Here is a 24,845-nt window from a genome sequence, read left to right as displayed (position 1 = left end):
CAACTGCAGAGGAGCCAAACTTGGAGAGTTGATGAATCAAACACCACAAACTAGAATAATGTATGTCACTTTGTACAGATTCTAGAAAACATTAAAACTAGGGAGTTCTTTTTCAAACACACTGTATATCACATTTCCTTAACATCAACTAATAAAATTCAAGTAATAAAATGATTTGCGACTTTAAAGTCAGTGTGCATCAGTGACGGCGCTGGCTTTAATTTCTTCGGGGGCCAGGCGAAGGGACAGATATTTTTTGGAGGTAGCTTTTTGTGTGTGTGTGTGTGTATCACACCCAAGGGATAATGAAAAAGTACTGGACCTACATTCAATACATGTCTAGCGGATAGACGTAGCCATAATGAGCGCCCGCCCCTTGCTTCCTGTGGCGTCGTCATTGGTGAGTATATCTGTACTTCAAGGATAAATGATCCAGTGTTTATTTGTAATTCTTTTAACCCAGAAAGTTTATTATTATTATTATTATTATTGATCTATAGGCAATTTTACCTACTCTTTTCAGTAATATAAAGCTTAAGTCGAAAACCTCATAGCTGATAAATGTAACATGACTTTAAATTCGTCTCGTGGAAAAATCACGTTTTTCCCTTCTATAAATTTTCCCTTTTATTAATTTTAAAATTTAATAAACTTTTATAATGATCTTAAACCTGTCAGATGCAGATGTTATTGCTATTTTAAACATTTGAAAGGGGGCCTAACTTTTCTCTTTCCCGCCGGGGGCAAATGAACATATTGATTCGGCCCTGGTGTCCTGAAATCATTATTCTACCTAGGTATGTATTTATGTATTGTGTATTTATGTAGTATATATTCATGTATTGTAACTAATTTTGTTTCTCTTTAATAGGTAATCACTCAACGGCAAGACTTATCATAGATCTGAGTCGTGAAATTAGAAGCCATCTCCTAGAAACGTACCTTCCAAGTTCTTTATTCGTAGTCATGTCTTGGGGAGGATTTGTTATTATACCAGAAGTGGTGCCAGGTCGAATGGTGCTTCTTGTCACTACATTGCTCAGTTTAGTCACTATGTTCGATACAGTCAGGTAATTAAAGAAAAAGTACGATTCGTTTTATTCAACATACAGAATAAGTTTCGCATTTTCTTCTAACATTTTTTTCTTTACCTTTTATTCGTTTTCCGTTCATTAGATGTATTGATTTTTTTACACAACGTAAAATATTTATCAGATTCTTTTCTGTAACGCATTAAAAATAATCGTTCCCCTATTGAATGATAGAACTGGATTATAGAAACAAGTTTGCAGAAGTTCAGATACAGATTATCGATATTGCCAACTCTTAACTCCAAAATTATTATCGCTCTTCACCCAGAAAACCCTTTTTGTATCAGCGATATGGACAGCAAGTATTTCTATAAGGGTTAATTATTTTTTCAGTGGAACAAGGTTTTTACATAGTAAAAGCAAACCAAACGTCTTCTTTCACAATATGAAAGTATTAATAACTCACCATACATACTGTACATATTAGTATTTAAATATTTGCAAGTGCTATTATTGAAATATACTTACAAGATTTGGTTTTATTATTTAGTAGCAACCTATTGGCAGGTTGTGTTGTAAGTGACAAGGAAAAGGAAAAATCATGTTGTTCTCAGAGCAAAGAGAGACTTTTTTTTTTAAATTGTTAGTATTAATATTCTAATTGGTAGGTGTTCCGCAGTCACTAACTTCAGGGTGGGGGGACTCGAGGTCCTAAACCACTAAATTTCCTACACGGGCAAGCCAAATATTGTTGTCATGGGTTTTGGAAACATCAGGATTCGACTCCGATATTTCTCTTTTGTGTTGATATTGTGCGGTCAGTTTTGAGTTGAGTTTAAGTTTAGCGTCTCTTTTAGCAGCGAGGCTATACGAAACGTGAACTTACAGTTTAACATGGGGTCCGATCCACATGAACTCGCGCCGGAAATCGAATAGGAAAAATAAATAAGCACTTAGTAATAAGACAGCTGTCGCTCTTTGTCCCACGGTGTGAGGCAACAAGTGCCAATCGTAAACCTACATTTATTGCCATCTTTTTTAAATGTACCCTGAACGCCCAAAGCTTGTTGCACATAACGTTTATTTATGTATTATGTTTTATTTCACGTTCTCAAAATTTCACTATTAAAATAGAAGTCCTCATTTATAAGTGGAATTCATCTTTTTCCTTTCATAAATATCGAAAATTAATACCAGTAGCACGAAATTATGCTTGACATCAATTAAAAATCTCTGTTTACTTTTTTCCACAAACAAATTATTTTAATATTGCTACAGTGTTCATGTGAGTTACCTTAAAGTGGATTTTAATCTTCTAAAAGTATGTAGCTGGCAATAAAGAATTTCTTTTTTCATTCTGTTATTTGTTGAGATGGATGTGATCAATATTTTCAAGGTGACAATTCCCTTCACATGTAAATTGAACTCTCATTTCCACATAAATCGCCAAAGAAATGATCATGTTCATGAAAAATTCTTTTTAACAGTCACTAGAGCAAGTTATACAGTAATATTTCTCAATTTGCATTCTTAACTGGATAGCTAATAAAGAACTGTACGTCGTTTTGCTATATGTATGTTTACAACGATTTCAAACATTTCTTTTCAAAACATCTTTGATAATTCTAATTTCAGATAAGCATAAGCAAACATTATTCGTGAAAAGAAAAGAAAAGAAAAGTATGGGTATATTTACACAGTACAGTTTTACAATAGGCCATCACAAGAAAATGGTATTATTTTGGGTTAAAATTAGTGAGTCCTTATCAAAATGGACTGACTAAGATATTAATTCTCGCTGGCGAAGAATTTCTTTACAATATAGGGAAGCTATACTTTATATTTACAAGAGCAGGATTACCGTACTAGTGTCAAATCACTACAAGCATATTCGCGGATCCCAAGCGTTTCAGGTATCGTCTGATCTTATTGGCTGATACAGATAGGACATCAAGAGTCTGACATACATATAGCAGAAAACTATCGCCAGCTGCTGTCGGCCATCGTAGTCGACCGGGCAAGTAATGGAAATCACTTTTGGCATCTGTTCAAACCCGGCCCAAGGATTTTTTCTATTTTTTTAAGTTTTCATAACACTTTTTTCATTAAAATAAGATTGAAAATAATACTCAATAGTAGTAGGAGGAGGACGAGGAGGAGGAGGAACGGGTTAGAAGCTCCGCAGGCGTTGGTTGGGTTCTGTTCTCGACATCAAATGTGAAATTAAAGAGTTACCTAATTTTTTTCCTACATTTTATATGACCAACTTAAAACAGCAGGCTAGAGTAGCGCGCGAAAAAATTCAGGGTAACGCACGAATACTGAAACGCTTGTGATCAGCGAAAATGCCCACTACAAACGTTATAGTAACTTATATCGCTTGGAAAACCACAGCAAAAGTACTTGTAGACAACATAAAAGCACTAACCTAATCTAACTGCATATTTTTACGCGCTACCCTAGCCAACTGTTTTAAGTTGGTCACAAGGAAGCAGGTGAGGTTAGATTTACATCGAAGTTACATCACCTGAGTGTGACATATTAACATGGGGGTCTAGGTAGAACAAAACGAGTCCTGCGGAGCTTCTAACCCCCCTTCCTCGATGACGCTCGGTCACCTATGTTTTGTAACGTAGCTAAGTAAATCACTTTTTATTTTATCAATAAAGTTGTGTGTGCAAAGTCTTTCCCCCTCCTGGTGCCTCTGGCACCTTCACCTCTCTATCTCGCAACTACTCCCTACAACCCCTCGATCGGCGAGGACCCCATTTCTTTCTCTCCTGTTGGTTTATAACGTCATTGTTTAAAAGGGCTATCAGAAATTTCTAGGTAGATAGTGGAAAAAGCACAATTTATGCATTGTATATTGAGTATAAGGGAAAATTAGTATTATTTTCATCTTATTTTAGTGAAAGAAGTGTTATGAAATTTTTAAAAAGTTAAGAAAAAATTCCCTTGAACCGGGTTTGAACCCACGCTAAAAGTGATTTTCATTACTAGCCCGTTCGGTACCACACTGGGCTATGAGGGTCGACAGCGTCTGGTATTTGCTTTGTGTATGCTACGTGTCGAGAAATTTTCCATAACTCCAACCAATCAGAACTGTGTATTTAGTTCCTATGACTAGGGTCGAGCATGATTAAAATATATGCAATTTAACCTACCATTGTACTAACTTAATCTGACCTTTCTTGCTTTATTAACCTAACCTAAACAAACCAACTCTACTAACTTAAAATAATCTATCATATCCTACTCTACTAATCTACCTTACTCTATTCTACTGTACCCCACCACACGTTGGCACGAGTTTTGTCCATGCATAATCATTTTCATTGCACATCAGTTTGCTCATATTACGATCTGTACCCAATTACTTGTCCACATAGCAGAAAAAGAAGAGTGCAAAATGTCTTAATACAAGTTTCTAACTCAGAAAAGTGAACAATTGAAAAAAACTTGACGGGATGCAAATTAGCAACAAAATATTACTAGTCCAAGAAAAAAGCTACTAGCCTACATCCTACAATATAAATAATTTACTCATCTTCGGTATTTTAATAGTGATACTAAAAACTCGCCCGCACCGATGAACCACTCGCCCCGGGCGAGGGGTTATTTACACCCCTGGTCAATTGTAAAACTCTACGTTTATCATCATACTAAAGCTAAGCTAAATATGTGCATGAACCAAGAGCTTAAGTAGACCAGCCGGCAATTTCAAGTCAAAATACATTATGTGAATTCCATCACTGATTTTCTTGACTGTAGAGTATACACTGCTATTTCTATCATTAATTTTCCGACTTTCTTATCAACAAAAACAGTCGGCCCAACAATAAAAGTGGTTCTAGATACGCCTCCCAAAGTTTAGGGAATAGGCCAAAGTACCCCTTCCAAAATCAAGATGGTTGGTCCTAGGTCATTGATCCCGTACCAGAGACCATGGGTGCTGATCCGGGAGCCATTAAGCAATAAAGCTTCCACTACTACTTGAACCATTTTGTGGGAGAGTAGCCCACGTGTAAGGAATAAAGATCGCTATATTTGGTGGTCGAGCAGGGCTAGGGATAGGCGGGAGATCTTAAGTTGACAAAACCAGAGCACCACACAATATGACGTCACTAAATGTGATAGTAAGTTGAGCAGTGTTTGCAACTGATTTGGTGTCAACTTATTAATTTTATACTAGAGTAACAGACCGGTAAAGAAAATACGTTTAAAAATGATTATCTGTTAATGAAGTAATATACTTAAATAGATATTTGTATATTTATATGAAAACATAGCATTTCCACACGCGATATTTGATTATGAGTTCTGCGAAAGATTTGTTGTCACAAAAAATGTGGAAATCCAGAATATATAATTGACATAAACATTAATGATAGGCCTACATGATATTAATATGTGACAGGCCCTTATCCATGGGGTCTAGGGGGGCGGGCCCCTCTAAATTTTTACGGTACTGGTCCCCTAAAATTTTCACAGTACGCTTGCAAATGAACTATAACAGGGTGCAAAATTTCAAAGTCAGACGCACTCGCCAATCCAAAAATATTGGTCGCCAGTACAAATTGAGATGTCCCCCCTCCCCAAACGGCTTTTGGTTTGACAAAGAAAGACTTCACATTCCGTGTTCTCTCTCACTCGGTGACAATTATTTTCTTACGATACAGAAAATGCGCTGCCCTCTGAGTTCAGGCAGAAACCATTCCTACTGAACACTGGTCGCCAGCTCTAAATTTCCAGTCGCCAATTTCTAGTCGAAACTTTGTACGCTGAGCTATAATATGATGATTAACTATAATATGTTTGGATCGGGACTCCCTCACAAACTTCGACTGGGCTTCCCCTAGATTTTTGGGCTGGCTACCAGCCTAGTATGTGATAAGTGACAGGGCCGTAACTTGAGGAGGGAGAGGGCAAATGCTTCCCCAAGGAAGCTTTCCACCGTTTGAGGGGACCCATTTTAAGACAACATTTTCTTACTCCGTATACGATACGAACATGAAATTATAAATGAAGCATCGAATATGCCCACTATATTACATAAACAAAACAACACATAAAAGGTAAATAAAACAAAAATGAGTCGTTGGCCCATTTCAATAAAAAAAAGTTTCGGCTTAACTTTAGAGTTGCCCCTCCAGTCCAGAGTTGCCCTTGGACTTTGCAACATACAAAAAACAGTGTTTAAAGTATTAAAAATTGTTACATTTCACTTAACTTCAGTACACCGTGGGTTTCACAAAAATTTAAAAGGTTTTCTTCATTATTTTTGCGCATCCGTTACATCTATTCGCCATGTTCGCCATATTTTACAACTACCATGCTGCTGACATCTTCCGCGAATGCTTCCGCATCTGGCAAATAGTACTAACTTCCACATATCTTTTCTCGTATTAAACATAACTCTCCTGGCGAAGTTATATTCGCAAACATCAAATAAAAACTTCAAGTTATCATTTCTTACTTCATTTCTCCTGTAAATTTTCCTGATTTTTATTAAAAGCGGAGGGGTAACTCTAAACTTAACCCAAAGTTTCTATTAGGGGCTCTAGAAGTAATGTTTATTCGTATGGCTTTGATATTTGTCAATATTGCCCCCTTAATTAATTTGTCGTGTATGGAACGGGATCAAAGGTGTAACTAACGAACGGGACTATAAAGAGTAAGAGAAAGATGGAAAGGGAGCCCAAGGTTAGAAAAACAACTTTTTCTAGGAGCACCAAATACGCGTCTTAATGTTTACCCCCCTCCCAAGAAAACAATCTAAGTTACGGCGCTGGATAAATGGATGCAGCTGTAGAATACATAAACATAAAAACAGTAATTTATGATTAAAATAATGACTGCGTGTGAAAGAAGACTGTACTACTAATTTTTAAAAATTATATAACGTTTACTGTACGTAGAAAACGATGGCGCTGTCCTATTTTATGAGTTTGAATTTGCAAAATTTACGAAAGAAGTATGTAATATATTTCTCGGGTTCTGTAGGATAACGTGGGACCAAAACTACGTAAAAACACAATGTTTATAGGTGGAATGAGGTCATGTTGCGGAAAGATAATTGATATTGCTATGTGAGTAATTTGTGAACTGAGTAGACTGGAAATGCCGTATGCTGAATGGAAAATGTTGTAATTACTATTTGCTATTAATTATATAGAATGGACAAATATAACGTGCATTGCGGCGTTCTAACCCGACTTCGCTTGCTAGCGCTCGCTCGTCAATATTTATTTATTTATTGATACAAGTCATGGCCATTACCGGCATCTATGGCCTTAAGCACGTCAGGTTGAAGTGATGACATCCTCGGCGAGCACACGATCACGGTACGGGGCAGGGATATAAGGAACGGATAAGGAAAGAAGCGGCCTGAGGCCTGTAAATTAGATACCATCCCGGCATTTACCTGGTGTGAATGAGGAAATCCCAGGAAAAACCTCATTTAGGATAGCTAGCCTGAAAAAGCTGTTACACCTTTTCGACCGACTGACCCTGCCGGAAATCGATCCCAGGACCAAAGGCGAGAGCATTAGCGACTACTCATGCTCAGCAATACTGTCTGAAACTCTTTAGTTAGTGGTATGTTTGGCTTTAGGTAGATTAACCTCAAAAACATTTAAGAAAACAGCAATGATTTTCAACAAAAAAAGCATTCTCCCAGTAATCCGACATATGGCTAGTTTTCAAAGCACATACTGAGAGAAAAAATGTAGGTAGCGTACTCAAAACGGTAGGTTACATGCGTAATTCCTGTAGTTTTTGGATTTAACATGCAGTAGACGTATAACTGAAAACGCATGTTTTATAATACTTTCTGCATAAGTGTTCAATGTATACGTGCTTTCCGTATGAAACAATATAGGCGTTCAGGATCTCACATACAAATCGACGCAGAATGTCCACAGCAGTAGTAGTAGTAGAATATAGCTGCAGAATGTAACATAGGTGATATACGGGAAACTGTTAGATGTCAGACATCCTGCAATGGCATGATGTAACATCTAAGGGCAGTGCGTATGTAGCATATGCTCCATACTGATTTCTGTAGTAAGCAAGAGGATTTTGTATATTTGTACAATATACCGCTGTCCGGATTTTTCTTAGTGTGCAGTTCATAAGCAAGGGCGCCCATGTTGTGGTTTCCAAGGGGGGCAAGTATAAGCGACGTTTCAAATATAGTTTCAAATTTTGCTGTAAGTAATGTAAAAATTCTATTGGGTTTTCAGTATTCCCAAGTACAATTTCCTCTTAGGGGGCGAACGCCCCATCTTGCCCCCCTTGATGGGCTCCCTTGTTCATAAGTAATGCAGTTATGTGGGTGCTGAACCTGTGGGTTCAGTATTTCTTGATAAATCCATTAAATGTTGTGCGTGTAATCCACAACACACACAGATATAGGCGGGAATTCATGTCACTTAAGGACTTCCACATTTTAAGGCAGTAATAAATGCGAAAATTGACGATAAGTGATTCGCCTACTTTGATTTTGCGAATAGTTCGTGCTATGTGCGACTTTGCCCATGCGGCGTCTAGGGTATGGTCGACGTCGATAAGCTAATAAAACGAAATACTTCAAAAGTTGAAACGGTGGGTGCGTAGACGTAAACCTCGTGTAGCTTAGGTATAGGCTGCATAATTACTTTATTACATCAGTGTTAATGTGCATCCTTAAATTGGGATAGAGCAGTTTCCGCAGTCCAGATCAATAATACGTGGACAAATTCATATTAGTTGAAACCCACATTTCTCGATGAAAATAATGTCATCACGCCTTCTAGACTGTACATGTGTTGGCGCATGCCAGTGATCCACCAGGAACAGGTAAAATTCAGGGGCGCTACAAGAGATAATTGTTCAAATATTACATTAATATATATATATATATATATATATATATATATATATATATATATATATATATATATATATATATGGGTGCACACTTAGTAATAGTAATAGTAGTAATGATAGTATAGTAGTAGTAAGGCAGTAGTAGTTTAGTAGTAGCCAGGCCCGCAACCAGAGGGGGGCCAGGCCCCTCTAAACTTTTTGTGGCCCCTCCACACTTCAATTCAAAATTTTATTATTAATACAAAAAACCCAATTTAGATATTTATAAGATAATTTTAAAGACTTGGCCCCCCGTAACATATTCACGGTCCTCCCAAACCTTTGTAGCTGGTTTCGGCCCTGGTAGTAGCAATGATAGTATAATAATAGGCTAGTAGCAGTAGTAGTAGTAGTATAGTAAGGCAGTAATGGTAGTAGTAATAATAATAGTATACTAGTGGTAGTAGAGTAGCAGTAATTCGGGTTAGGTTAGGGTAGATTCAGGCAGCGAAATAGTCATATTTAAAGTCCCTTGTACATTTGTTTGCAGCCCTGGAATAACGCCCTTATGGAGAGTTTTATAGAATTAAAACAACATCTTATTGCTGTATCTATGTTCACAGATGACTTACATATTCTGCGCCTTCATAAATAAATTCCCTAAACATTTGTCTTTTGTTCTGAATTAACACCTTTTACCTGTAAATTGTAATTTTAAAAATGTCCACGTATTCTTAATCCCGTTTCTGCCACTCCAAAACACTTATTAAACCTACAAGAGTTCATTTGGTGCTAAAATAAATTGATATATAATGAATGTCAGTACACTTAAAAAATAGAACATAACTGAGGAAACCTGAAATTTCAATCTTGATACACGTATCAGTGCGCAGCACGAAATGAGATTTAAAAAAAAAATCCCGGCGTTCTCCCCGCCCTTGATGGGACAAGCCGCAATTATATACGCATTATTCAGTGCATTGTTTGTGCATAATCTTGTTTGTTTGTTGAATGTAAAACGCAACTCACACAACCGCTGTAACAACATAATGTGTTTTTTATTGTCCACCAGTACACGAACAAATTCCAGGTATGTCTTAAATTATAATCCACCTTGGCATATTATCTCAGCAGTAATACTGTCAACAGAGCTGCCTTGCTTATGGATACACTGCGCATTAAATGCTCAAGGGTAGTGACGACATTAAGTGAGGTCATGTCCTGTTGCTGTGGTTATGTCAACTTAAGAACTCCCATCATTAATCTGCACCATCGTATACACCCTCCATTCCAAAAGAAACCGAACTTTTGAAAACAAATAGTACCACTAGTGCCATCTGTTGTAATATTTTACCGGTAGATGGCGTAGCCCCTAATTGACAACTGGTATAAATGTCATGACATTTGGATGCACGGCAACAAAGTTATTGCGTTTCAACTGTCAGTGTGTTGTGTACATCGGTCGGAAAATGAGTTTCAAACAACGAGCTGCAATTGAGTTTTGTGTTAAACTGGGTAAAACTTTTAGTGAAACGCACCAAATGCTACAAACTGCATATGGTGATGAGTGTCTATCCCGTACGCAAGTTTACGAGTGGTTCAGGCGATTCAAATCGGTAGAGAGACGCTGGATGATGACGAAAGATCAGGCCGTCCCAGAACCGGATTATCGGAAGAAAACATCGAAAAAGTGCGTGAATTCATCAAACATAACAAAAAATCGTCGGTGAAAGTTATTGAAATGGAATTAGGCATTCCTCAAACAACCGCATACCGCATTTTGACCGAAGTTTTGGGCCTTAAGAAGGTTAATTCGCGGTTTGTACCACACAAACTCACCGAAGACCAAAAAGTTGATCGAATTGCGCATTGCAAAGACATCGTTAAAAGTGCTCGGCAAGATCGAAACTTCTTGAAATCGATTGTAACTGGTGACGAGACGTGGTGTTTTGAATATGAGCCCGAAACAAGCGGCAAAGTGCTGAATGGAGAGCGCCAGATGAAGGAACACCCAAAAAAAAGTCGCTTGGTGAAGTCAAAAGTTAAGGTGATGCTGATTTGTTTTTACGATTCAAAAGGAATTATCCACAAAGAATTTGTTCAGCCCGCCACAGCAACAGGACATGACGTCACTTAATGTCGTCACTACCCTTGAGCATTTAATGCGCAGTGTATCCATAAGCAAGGCAGCTCTGTTGACAGTATTACTGCTGAGATAATATGCCAAGGTGGATTATAATTTAAGACATACCTGGAATTTGTTCGTGTACTGGTGGACAATAAAAAACACATTATGTTGTTACAGCGGTTGTGTGAGTTGCGTTTTACATTCAACAAACAAACAAGATTATGCACAAACAATGCACTGAATAATGCGTATATAATTGCGGCTTGTCCCATCAAGGACGGGGAGAACGCCGGGATTTTTTTTAAAATCTCATTTCGTGCTGCGCACTGATACGTGTATCAAGATTGAAATTTCAGGTTTCCTCAGTTATGTTCTATTTTTTAAGTGTACTGACATTCATTATATATCAATTTATTTTAGCACCAAATGAACTCTTGTAGGTTTAATAAGTGTTTTGGAGTGGCAGAAACGGGATTAAGAATACGTGGACATTTTTAAAATTACAATTTACAGGTAAAAGGTGTTAATTCAGAACAAAAGACAAATGTTTAGGGAATTTATTTATGAAGGCGCAGAATATGTAAGTCATCTGTGAACATAGATACAGCAATAAGATGTTGTTTTAATTCTATAAAACTCTCCATAAGGGCGTTATTCCAGGGCTGCAAACAAATGTACAAGGGACTTTAAATATGACTATTTCGCTGCCTGAATCTACCCTAACCTAACCCGAATTACTGCTACTCTACTACCACTAGTATACTATTATTATTACTACTACCATTACTGCCTTACTATACTACTACTACTACTGCTACTAGCCTATTATTATACTATCATTGCTACTACCAGGGCCGAAACCAGCTACAAAGGTTTGGGAGGACCGTGAATATGTTACGGGGGGCCAAGTCTTTAAAATTATCTTATAAATATCTAAATTGGGTTTTTTGTATTAATAATAAAATTTTGAATTGAAGTGTGGAGGGGCCACAAAAAGTTTAGAGGGGCCTGGCCCCCCTCTGGTTGCGGGCCTGGCTACTACTAAACTACTACTGCCTTACTACTACTATACTATCATTACTACTATTACTATTACTAAGTGTGCACCCATATATATATATATATATATATATATATATATATATATATATATATATATATATATATATATATTAATGTAATATTTGAACAATTATCTCTTGTAGCGCCCCTGAATTTTACCTGTTCCTGGTGGATCACTGGCATGCGCCAACACATGTACAGTCTAGAAGGCGTGATGACATTATTTTCATCGAGAAATGTGGGTTTCAACTAATATGAATTTGTCCACGTATTATTGATCTGGACTGCGGAAACTGCTCTATCCCAATTTAAGGATGCACATTAACACTGATGTAATAAAGTAATTATGCAGCCTATACCTAAGCTACACGAGGTTTACGTCTACGCACCCACCGTTTCAACTTTTGAAGTATTTCGTTTTATTAGCTTATCGACGTCGACCATACCCTAGACGCCGCATGGGCAAAGTCGCACATAGCACGAACTATTCGCAAAATCAAAGTAGGCGAATCACTTATCGTCAATTTTCGCATTTATTACTGCCTTAAAATGTGGAAGTCCTTAAGTGACATGAATTCCCGCCTATATCTGTGTGTGTTGTGGATTACACGCACAACATTTAATGGATTTATCAAGAAATACTGAACCCACAGGTTCAGCACCCACATAACTGCATTACTTATGAACAAGGGAGCCCATCAAGGGGGGCAAGATGGGGCGTTCGCCCCCTAAGAGGAAATTGTACTTCGGAATACTGAAAACCCAATAGAATTTTTACATTACTTACAGCAAAATTTGAAACTATATTTGAAACGTCGCTTATACTTGCCCCCCTTGGAAACCACAACATGGGCGCCCTTGCTTATGAACTGCACACTAAGAAAAATCCGGACAGCGGTATATTGTACAAATATACAAAATCCTCTTGCTTACTACAGAAATCAGTATGGAGCATATGCTACATACGCACTGCCCTTAGATGTTACATCATGCCATTGCAGGATGTCTGACATCTAACAGTTTCCCGTATATCACCTATGTTACATTCTGCAGCTATATTCTACTACTACTACTGCTGTGGACATTCTGCGTCGATTTGTATGTGAGATCCTGAACGCCTATATTGTTTCATACGGAAAGCACGTATACATTGAACACTTATGCAGAAAGTATTATAAAACATGCGTTTTCAGTTATACGTCTACTGCATGTTAAATCCAAAAACTACAGGAATTACGCATGTAACCTACCGTTTTGAGTACGCTACCTACATTTTTTCTCTCAGTATGTGCTTTGAAAACTAGCCATATGTCGGATTACTGGGAGAATGCTTTTTTTGTTGAAAATCATTGCTGTTTTCTTAAATGTTTTTGAGGTTAATCTACCTAAAGCCAAACATACCACTAACTAAAGAGTTTCAGACAGTATTGCTGAGCATGAGTAGTCGCTAATGCTCTCGCCTTTGGTCCTGGGATCGATTTCCGGCAGGGTCAGTCGGTCGAAAAGGTGTAACAGCTTTTTCAGGCTAGCTATCCTAAATGAGGTTTTTCCTGGGATTTCCTCATTCACACCAGGTAAATGCCGGGATGGTATCTAATTTACAGGCCTCAGGCCGCTTCTTTCCTTATCCGTTCCTTATATCCCTGCCCCGTACCGTGATCGTGTGCTCGCCGAGGATGTCATCACTTCAACCTGACGTGCTTAAGGCCATAGATGCCGGTAATGGCCATGACTTGTATCAATAAATAAATAAATATTGACGAGCGAGCGCTAGCAAGCGAAGTCGGGTTAGAACGCCGCAATGCACGTTATATTTGTCCATTCTATTTGGTCTAGGAATTAATTCGTGCGGTTTTACAAAAGATGGCGTAACTAGCTTATTGTCCCATAGTTTCGTTGATCCAAACATGCGTTGAAAACTACTGTCATTGAGCATCTTGTTTAGTATATGTCAGTTGCTTGAAGCGGAAACAACAACATTTTTTCTTCAACTGAAAATGGCGCATTTTGTGCCTGATAAAGTGTTTTTGCGGGGAGTTATTCTTCATTGCTTTAACATGAAGAAAAGTGCTACCGCAAGTCATCATATTTTAGTGGAAGTGTTTGGTGACCATGCTCTAGCTGAGCGAACGTGTCAGAAGTGGTTTGCACGGTTTAAAGGTGGTGATTTCAGCTTGGAAGACCAAAAGCAATTTGGACAGCCAAAAGAATTTGAAGATGAAGAATTGAGAGCATTGCTTGATCAGGATTCGTGTCAAACGCAGGACGAACTTGCAGAAGCATTTGGAGTTGAGCAAACAACAGTTTCCAAACGTCTCAAAGCCATAGGAATGATTCAAAAGATGTCTTATTGGGTTTCACATGAATTGAAAAGAAAGACGTTGAAAGAAGAAAAACCGTTTGCGAATTGCTGCTTCAAAGACAGAAAAGGAAGGGATTTTTGCATCGAATTGTAACTGGTGATGAGAAGTGGATTCATTACGAGAATCCTAAACGAAAAAAGGCCTGGGTGAAGCAAGGTGAACCAGGTCCTTCACAACCGAAACGAGATATTCATTGTGCAAAGGTTATGCTGTATATATGGTGGGATTTGAAACGTGTGGTGTACTATGAACTTCTGAAACTTGGTGAAACTATTAATGGACACCGCTATCGACAACAATTAATGCGTTTGAAGCAAGCTCTGGCCTGAAAACGACCAGAATGGAATAACAGGCATAATAAACTTATTTATCAAGATGATAACGCTCGACCACATGTCGCAAAACCGGTCAAAACCTATTTGGAAAATGTCGGATGGAAAATGTTACTCCACCCGCGATATTCACCAGACACTGCTCCGTCTGACTACTACTTGATCGATTGCATAAAACTGGCTTATGGGGCCGTTGCCACAGCAACCACTGTTGCCATAACAACGAATCCTGTCGCTGCGCGTCAATCTACAACTGATTGAGAAAAAAAAAAATCTGCAACAAAGGTGATGCACAGAAATAAGTCGTGAGTGGGAACCCTTCACCCCTGGTGGGGATGTTCATGAAGCTATCAGCTTATGCCTAATTACATTGAAATATAATTTCCATTTCTTAATTTCGAACATACTAGGTTCGATCGAAACGAGAAAACTTTTTTTTCGGACTTCTAAAGAAAATAAAGTAAAATAAATAAATACATGACCGTGTTTATTACATATAGAATTCCCAGTCACGACCCCCCTTCCAGTTTTATTAAAAAAAAATAGAAGAAGAAGATGAAGAAAAGAAAGAAGATAGACGAGGAAAGATGTAAAGTAAGAAGGTGATAAAGGGAAAACTGTTACTAGATATTTTAAGGAATATGGTAAAGGAAAGCGAATAATTATCTAATTGTGATCATTTCCAATAGCTATTAGTTGAATATCTGGTATTAACGTGATCAACGGTAGACACATGTTAACTCATACATCCCCGACCTAGATCCATTTGACCCCAACTACCAAATTATCCCAATCTAGCTCGGAGATAGATGAGAAAGTTTAATTTTACCTTTTTTTTTTTTTTTTTTTTTAATATTTCCAGAAGTTCTAGACTAATATTCAATATTTGAAAAATGAACGACGAAGTTGATGGCATGTTAGAAACGACCACAGAAAGAAAAAAAAATCAGAGTATCACATATGTGTCGAAGATTTTGACTTTCACAGTTCTCTCATGATGATCATTCGTTCAGGCTACTTCAGTCCTTTTTATCTCCTTCATAGAGCCAACTTAAGTTAGTATTAACATTCAATGAGTTCAATTGATAACTACCAATAATTATAATAAGTCACATATGTATGACAAGATAATTGGTGCACTTAATACTAAACCTACATTTCACTCACACACACATTCATACAGGACAATGTATACTTCGGGTTGTATTTGGTTGAATTAAACTAACCTAACTACAATGCTATAGACATTTATTACATTTCAATAGAAGAAGATGTAGTTTGACATAACAGAGAAAAAAAATTTAATACATGAAAAGAATGTTTCATAAACATGCACAGAAATTCGCTACTTTCAACAAGATCAAATAACACATTTCTCTTTTTATATATATATATTAAAAGTTGGATTACATGAAAAAGAATTAAACCAAAGACGAGACAAGAAAAAAATTCAAGGGTCAATATATATTTAAAACTCAGTGCAATGAATACATATCATTGCAGGAAAAGAAAAAAAATAATTGGTTAATCATTAAAAAAAAACTTTACTAATATTTTATTGAGTCTTTGTCTCAATAGGAGACGTATCGACTGTTTTATGAGTCTTTGTTCTCACGTCGATAATAGCTCCTTTTTTTTTCTTTCTTTTCAACTCTCTTTATGCACTGTGGTTTGTGTCCGTGAGAGTATTCAATTGTTTTTGTCTTAACTATAGACAACTAATTGCTTCATATCACATATATGTATATCTATATTTCTCATTTCGTCACTCGACGCACTTTATCTAAAATTTCAAAGTTTGTCAATATTAAGGAAAACTTATCAAATCCAGTCACAGATATTGGGAACATATTTCCATATTCCGGTATTCGCATTAACTTATTAAACAGATTTCAGTTCGTTGAATTTAAGATCACTAAATTTTTCCCTAGTATAGATCTTGTAGTCAAAAATTCTAGATACTGAATAGTTTGGTGTCCGATCGTAGGGGAAGGATTTGTTCCATGTTTTACTGATGGAAAAAGTCGTTGGAGGGGCGCACTGTTTCGTAGGTTGCTAATTTCACTCGCAAAGTAAATTTGGGTAAGGATTAGGGTTATTCTTATTTATCTTACGACCCGCTACTTGTTTTATTCACATGCAGTATTTAACATTATATTCCACTTTAATAGTTACAGAAATTAATAACAACTCAACAAAAAGTAATTTATGACAATTTACGCGGTAATACTATATATCACAAATAGTTGGTTAATACCGGGTGTCAAAATCTATGGCAACCTAACAAGACCAGGGTAAATATCGAGCCCATTACATACATACTCGCATATATATACATATATGTATTCATATTAATCAATACAATAAATTTCACTTTAATATCTATCTTAATATTTCGTCGACGTTTAACTTCTACATAACCATTCATATTCGACAAGTATTCATATTTTATAAATATTTATATTTATTTGGCTCAAAGACAAAACAAAAACCCTGACTATCAAAATTCACCTTTTTCCTTCATAAGGTTGCAACATTATATTTTATATGTATAAACCCGATAATCAATAATCATTTTCAATTTACTAAAGATCCGCGTATATGAAAAAAAAATGTTGGTGTTATTTAATAAGTTGACATAAGAAGTGGAAAATGCAACAAATAGAGCAGGCACGTAACTTTTAAAACTATGTAAGTACATATATATAGATGTATATACAACAAAAAAAAAATCAATGTTATTCGAAACTAGTGGGCCCAAACTATTAATACATACACACTATATGACCAATCAATAGAAATAAAAACCAGAAATCAGTAATCCATTTGATATAAGTTGTATGATCAATGAATAACAAAGGTCTCTAGGAATCTAAAAGCATAGTGTACCTTCCCATCAATTTCTCCAGTGGTGGATTGAATATCGCGAAAATGGTCCCGAGATGTGCTGCAATACCTCCACGAATTGCATCCCTCGATGTCTCAGTTAGTACATACGATCGAAATAAGTGATATGGAATATTGTACATTTTTATGAGTTTCAGAAATCGGGGGGGGGGCAAGGTTGAAAAATTAAAAAAAAAAAATCTCGAAGTAATGAAGACAGAGAGAGATAGAGAAGAAGGAAGACGAAGAATAGGGGCGCCAAAGACTTAAGTGAGAAATAACTAACGCTACAAAGACAAAAGTCGAATTTCTATCTCAACAAATCCATAGCCAAAATATTCTTAACATGCCAAAAGGGTGGTCTACTCAAATACGTAGACTCAAGGAACGCCCTGCTGCCAAGGATGCAAGTTCTGTGTCCATCAGATCCCAATCCCACAAGAGTTTGGTTGTAAGATTGAAATCCGATCCCCGTATCCGGCCCAAACCAGCAGGTTCCCGGAAATCGTCCGGAAGGTTAGAGAAGGCGCTAATTTAGAATTTCAAGAAAAAAAAAATCATCCGACCTCTTGGAAACTAGAAGATTCCAGAATAGGGATGAAATTAGAGTAATAGCTAAGGTATCCCTAATTAGTGATTTGCCAAAATTAAAAAAAAAAATTAAATAAATAAACTGAATTTTGGATCGGTGATTTCAATAACCCAAACATCACCGATGGCTACCCAGCGCAGACATGCCACCGTCTGGGACGTCATTAATTTCCCTCATCTAATTAAACTAAGAAAAGACATGAAAATACTTAAGGGGACTAGGGGTCGACGTCCGGGTACGCTAAATTTAGTAGCAGTTAATTTAATCGGATAGTCCGAACTGAGTTATATGAACACTGCACAATAAATAAATAAGGTAAGCAACAAAAAAAAAAATCTCGGAGAGGCAATGAATGCTAAAGGTACAAATGACCGAAACCTGTACTTTTCGATGATCACAGGATATAGCAGTTGGTTTTCTTAATTATCATTTCTGTCAACCTTTAGAAGTAATTCCCACATGATGCTACTCTATCTATTGAAAGGCTTAAGATCTGGGGCTGTTGTTAGGAGGTACATAAATGCAAAGTAACACACAATTCCCAACTATAATTTACTATCCAAGTAGCAAACTCGGTTGGATGAATGCACTGGTGTGGAAGTCAAAACGCGAGAGATTTTTTTTTTCTCTCTTTCTTTCTTCGTAAACATATTCATATTTTCACTATATAAAATTCACTAGGCCTATCCATTTAAATATAGGGGTCATCATTTCATTCATATTATATATCATATTATTAACATATCATTACATTCATTCATTATCTACTAATTTTCGCACGAAGTAATATTTTATAAACACCCTATTTCGTACATTTTACACGCAGGCCATACACATATTTACGTTACGCAGTAATAAATATATATATATATAACTATCACAATCTATCACGCTCAAACCACCACACGATCACATTCATCGAACCACGTACTCTTTATTTCGAAGCACCCAAATTGTATTTACCTTGCAGGTTTAAAAAAAAATCATACATGTATTTACGGAAAGTTAAATTGTCAACGATTAATCTATTTCTGATTTGTTGATAAAACTGAAGCAACAATGGAATTTTCTACAGCCACGGGAAAAGAGAATTTAATATTACATTTTCAAACAAACAGTAACAGCATATGGGCTTTACTTCTATTAAGAAAATAGGTGTTCTTTATTTCAGCGGATTATTCATTAACTACTGGACCTAGCAAGCTGAAATTTTCAGTACAGTAAGATCTCATGCTATTTTATACGAAGGCATACTCATCCGAACCGAAAACCATGTCCAATGAAAGTAATTTGAGAATAACTGTCCAAAATCAAACAATCTAAATCACTAAGTCATGCGATGTCGTACTGTCAACAAACAATTGACTACCGAAAACTGACGCTATAGCGCTGTAGTGGAGGCATAATTTACCGTGTACTGAAATGTATACTTGTACTCATTAATCAGAAATTTAATATTTACTCTGGTTTATTTATGTTAGAAAAATGGTACTAAATTAAAGCATATTTATACACTGTCCAAATCGAAAATTCACACACTCACACAAAACTACTAACTACATACACCACTGTTAGTACTATACATAAAGACAACTAACTAAACTAAACATGCACCATTTAGTTACATGCATGTTGACGAAAATAACCTAACACATTAAATTTAAAATACATTACTCCCTCGTCGATATATACAGTCGGCTCTATTTAATTTAAAGGGGGTCAAAAATGAGAAAGGTAACACTAGGTCCAATTGACCTGACCAATTGTTTACATAATGATTGCCAAAAATTGATGCCCTGGGGGCACCTTAACGAGGTTTATGGAGGGACCCTTCCCCTGAAAGGGGAAAAGGCCCTAAAACGAACAATAACTAACCCATTCCCCCGCTAGAACCGGTTCAATTTAGAAAAGGGGATAGGAGCCCTTTTAAGCTAACTTAAGCTGCCATTATGATTATTTACAATACTATCAAACCTACTACATACATGCAATTACGAAATAAATAATGATAAATCACATTTACTGTATACACGACCAACATGCACTAATCAGGTCGTAATGTCCCTAATCCCTAATTGAATTTGGAATAACAAAAAAAAATAAAGTCACTCTTTCACTTCTGCTATTATAGCTGGGCAGCAAACATGGCTTCCTAGAAAAACAGAACTGGATGCTTCACTAACTTATTGTTTCTTTACGGAAAATGTAGCTTTTTTCACTGTTTTGGGGGCTCCTACACAGCCTTCAGTGTTCAATTATGAAATTAAATCATATTTTTACCTGAATTCTATTAAAATCCTAGTTCTTTTAACGCAGATAGGTAGGCGAAAATATAAGCTGCGTCTCGTAAGGTGTCTTCTATTATTCTAATAACATTGCGCCGAAAAAGCCAGAGGTAGGAGAATTCCTCCAATCAGAAAGAAAACTTTAGCCGCGGAAATTACAAAGCGAATGGAAATTTGGTAAATCCAGATATAACCGGATCTGAAAGTGACTATGGACTACTGAGAGGGGGTGAGGGAAAAATTAGGTACCTGACTAAATTCTACATTGGTCTGAAATTAAGAAAATTTATATCCAATGACAGAACTATGTTTCGGTATGACGTCAGAATGGTAAACCTGGAAACTTTTCAACTTATATATCAGAAAATGGGATTTACACTTAATCAAAATGTAAATAAATATATTATACAGTGGGAATATGGTTACTAACGAAACCTTTGGGTTCATTATATTTAATTCGAAGTAGAGAGAGTAAATAAATTGTGTAGCTAAACCGAAATTGAATAAAAAAAAATTACTAGGTACAGGGTGTGTAAAAAAAAATTGCCATTACTTTCAACTGTAATGGTATATTACAGTTTTCCCCGGCCCATTAACAAAATTTTGTTAGAATAACAAAATTTTGCTAATTGGGAATACCAACTAATGATGCTTGTTAAGTTAACACACTCATTCATCCCATTCAAACGTTACCAGTCACTCTAGGACAGTATATTATATCTACTTGGGGTATTGCGCAAGTAATTCACTACGTTTATCTTCTGTACAATTGAAAATCTTTAAATTTCGGAAATTGTGAGTTCCGATACTTTCACCTTTGAGATTATACAAAACAGCGCAGTTTTTTAATAATTTTTTCACGATAAACGGGCCAGTGAAAATTTTCATCCATTTGGCGGATTCCTGCTTTATTATTGACGATAAGTTGTGTAATTTCAGCATTACTAATTGACCTTCTTCCAGAGTAACAGAATGTGTTGACCGTTTACTAGAATTTCGTGAATTTATATCTATCTCCGTAAATTTAAACCTATTTTCAACGGAATCTAATTGTTTTGGCCATGGGAACACCTTCCGGTAGTTGTCAACAGCAGAGTAACTCAGAAAGCGTTCCGCCGGCGTGCAACCAATACTTGAGCAATAAGAATTATTAAGAAGGTCCTGTATTTTTACAAGATATCTATACCAGGTGGTTTGATCTTCATTACACCATAACCGAACTAACCTATTGAGCTCTTTATGGCTGCGCTCTGTTATGCTGTTACCCTGAGGAGAATAGCTAGCTGTTTTCTTGTGTTTAATTTTATACTTAGCACAGAAATCCTGCCACAGTTTGGACTGGAACTGTGGGCCCCTGTCGCTTAAGAATTCTTGAGGATATGGTAAAAGGTGAAAATATCTTCTCTCTAGTACCGTTATTATTTCTTTAGTATGTGCTTTTCTGAGCGGAAGAAAAGTAACAAAACGAGAGTAAATATCTATTAGTGATAAAATATAATAGTATCCCTGGCTAGGTGGTAATTTCCCAATAAGGTCCACCCCCAGAGTCTCATGGGGTACATTTGCTCTTATGTGATATTCTTGCTGAGCTATGGTTCGGTTTGCGAACTTTGTTTCCGCACATTGGATACAGTTTCGGATGAAATTTTTTATGGTAGCCTTTTGATTTTTCCAATAAAAGATTGCGCGACAAAAGCGATAACATTTTTGAACTCCAAAATGACCTGTGGAGTGAACAATACTGATAATTTGGTGAATACAAGCCTGAGGTATTACTAAAAGCCATTTTTGAACTCGCAACGGTTTTATGTACATTAACCCACAATGCATTGCGATTCTATTCTGATTACCACTATTTTCAAATTGCCTTAAGAACGTTTGACATAATTCATCCGTTTCTTGATTTTTCTTGATATGATTTAAATCAATGTCAGCATATTGTGTTTTCGTTAGGAAATGCACATAATGGGTTTCGGGTTCAAGCAATACCTCGGGCGGATACCTACTAAGTGTATCGGCGATATTGTTCTCGCGGCCTGGACAGTGCTGAAATGTTAAGTCAAATTTTTGTAATTTAAGTAGGATCCTGGTGGTTCTTGGTTCAAGGTTCTTCTGAGTGAAAGCATGAGTAACTGCTGCATTGTCGGTATGAACATACGTGATACGACCCATAATATATTGTTCAAAGTGCTCACATAGGAACAGAACGGACAGTAGTTCCAACTGAGAGATCGACAGAGACAATTCGTAAGGCTTTACCCGTCGACTAGCATATCCGATGACATTAGGATCTTCTTGACCTGGGGGATATTGTGCAAGATAGCCAGCCAGATTTTCCATACACGCATCACTGTGTATGTGAAATGGCAAGGAGAAATCTGGCTGACTTAGAGCAGGCGGATTGCTAATAAGCTCTTTTAACTTATGGAAAGTTTCCAATGTTTCATCGTTCCATGTGAATTTTTGATCCTTTTTTAGTAGTTGATATAATTTAGCGGTAAGTCCAGAAAAGTTTGGTACGAACTTTCTCCTCCACCCTATGAGGCCTAGGAACTTTTGTAATGCCTTCTTTGATTTCGGAACCGGGAAACAACGAATGGGTTCGTTTAATTTAGGGTCGACCCTTATCGTTTTGCCACTAATAATATGACCTAAAAATTTTATCTCCCGTGCGAAGAACTTACATTTTTGAAAATTTAAGGAAAAATTTGCCCTCTTGAAAATTTCAAAGGTTCTTTCTAAATGAGATAAGTGTTCTTCTTCCGTGACCGATTTTACCATAACATCATCAAGGTATAAAACTACAAAAGAACGAGTTGAGTCGTTGAAAAAATTAGTCATAACGGATTGAAAAACAGCAGGACTACTCTTCAATCCCTGTGGCAAAACGGTAAGGCAATATTGCCTTCCTTTATACACGAAGCTAGTACATTGATATGATTCTTTGTGTAAACTGATCCCATAATAGGCACTAGACGCATCAAAAGATGAGAACCAAGTGGCTTGTGAAACACGATGTAATAAATCGTCTATCGGTTCAACCTGTGCTTGTGGAGAAATAATTTTTGAGTTGGTAGCCCTGAGGTCCAAAACGGGACGTACGCCCCCAGAGGCCTTTCTGACAACATGAATAGGATTTCTGTATGGGGACATCTGTTCTATAGCAATTCCTAACCGTAACCATTTATTTAATTCGGCCTCAAACTCGGGTTGCATTGCTTGTGGGACAGAATAGCAAGGTCCGACAACTGGTTCGTTATCTTTTAGTTGAATTTTGTATGGAGGCGCATTAACACGACGTGGGTACTCGGAGAAGAGAGATCTGTACTGTAATAATAGTTTACGGAGACCTGATCTAATTGGTGGTGGTAAGTCATCCCGAGTAGTAATGTAAGTGTCGATGTCTTGTGGAGAGACATTGCATTCGGCATTCAGGAATGGATCCAGCTGATCGTCCCTGTTAACCTCTCCCCCATTGAGAGGTGTCGCTACACAGGCAGCTTGACAGATAAACCTGGGGTCAAGCATGGGCTGATCCATCACTGGCCGCCCTGACTCACCGATTGCAATCTCTCTTTCCTGTATTCCCACTAACATTACATTTGGTTTATTAGTTGAAACAGTAACTGCATTCCCGAGACTATCTTTCATACGAATTTCTTTCTTTTCACGGTCGATGATACAATGGAACTTATCTAAGAATGGGCAACCCAAGATTAAATCCGTTCGCAAGTACTTAATAACAAAAATAGCTATTTCAAAAATATGGTCTTGAATATTAAGATTGAAATTTTGAACCCCTTGAACTGAAAAACTTTCCTTCCCAGCAAATGCACCCAGTGTAAGACCCGTGTACGGCCTTAATTTTGCAGAAGGGAAGCGCTGTTTCAATCTTCTCCACACCTCCCAGTCCATTAGGCAGAGCTCTGAACCACTATCAATGGTAGCAACAAGTTCAACGCCACCGATACTTCCTTTTAGGCTGGGAGATGCCGAGAAATAACGTTCTTCCCCCACCGCAAATGGCTCTTCATCGATTACGAATTTTATTATAAATTCTAAGGAATTCGATGAGGGGTATTCTTGTATCTGAAACTCGGATTTATTATTATTAGGATATTGCGTTTTGTAGTTAATGGGGTGTATGTACCCGCAGTTATCCTCCCCCATTTCATCAGGTAACTGCGGCGTTAGTTTGTCGACTTTACCGCCGTTTCGCGACTATCACTCCCATTTAATATTGTTCTAGGCTCACCGTTACCACGCACTTGCGAAGGGACTGAATTCTGGGGTCGATTTACATTATTGTTACTATTAT

General features: G+C 37.0%; 1 protein-coding gene across 1 annotated transcript in view; it reads left to right on the top strand.

Annotated features, from left to right (window-relative positions):
* The window catches only part of LOC145681390 (glycine receptor subunit alpha-2-like), an 86,622-nt gene that overhangs the window by 37,233 nt on the left and 24,544 nt on the right, over positions 1–24,845 (top strand). The window contains exon 4 of the mRNA XM_081753041.1: positions 872–1,070. Coding sequence (XP_081609167.1) covers positions 872–1,070 — 199 coding nt within the window. The remainder of the gene's footprint in view (positions 1–871; positions 1,071–24,845) is intronic.

Source organism: Thermobia domestica, chromosome 3, assembly GCF_964235325.1.
Source record: "Thermobia domestica chromosome 3, izTheDome1.hap1.1, whole genome shotgun sequence".
Classification (NCBI taxonomy): Eukaryota; Metazoa; Arthropoda; class Insecta; order Zygentoma; family Lepismatidae; genus Thermobia; species Thermobia domestica.
Note: the sequence above shows the minus strand (reverse complement) of the source record. Positions and strands in the feature narration are given on the sequence as shown.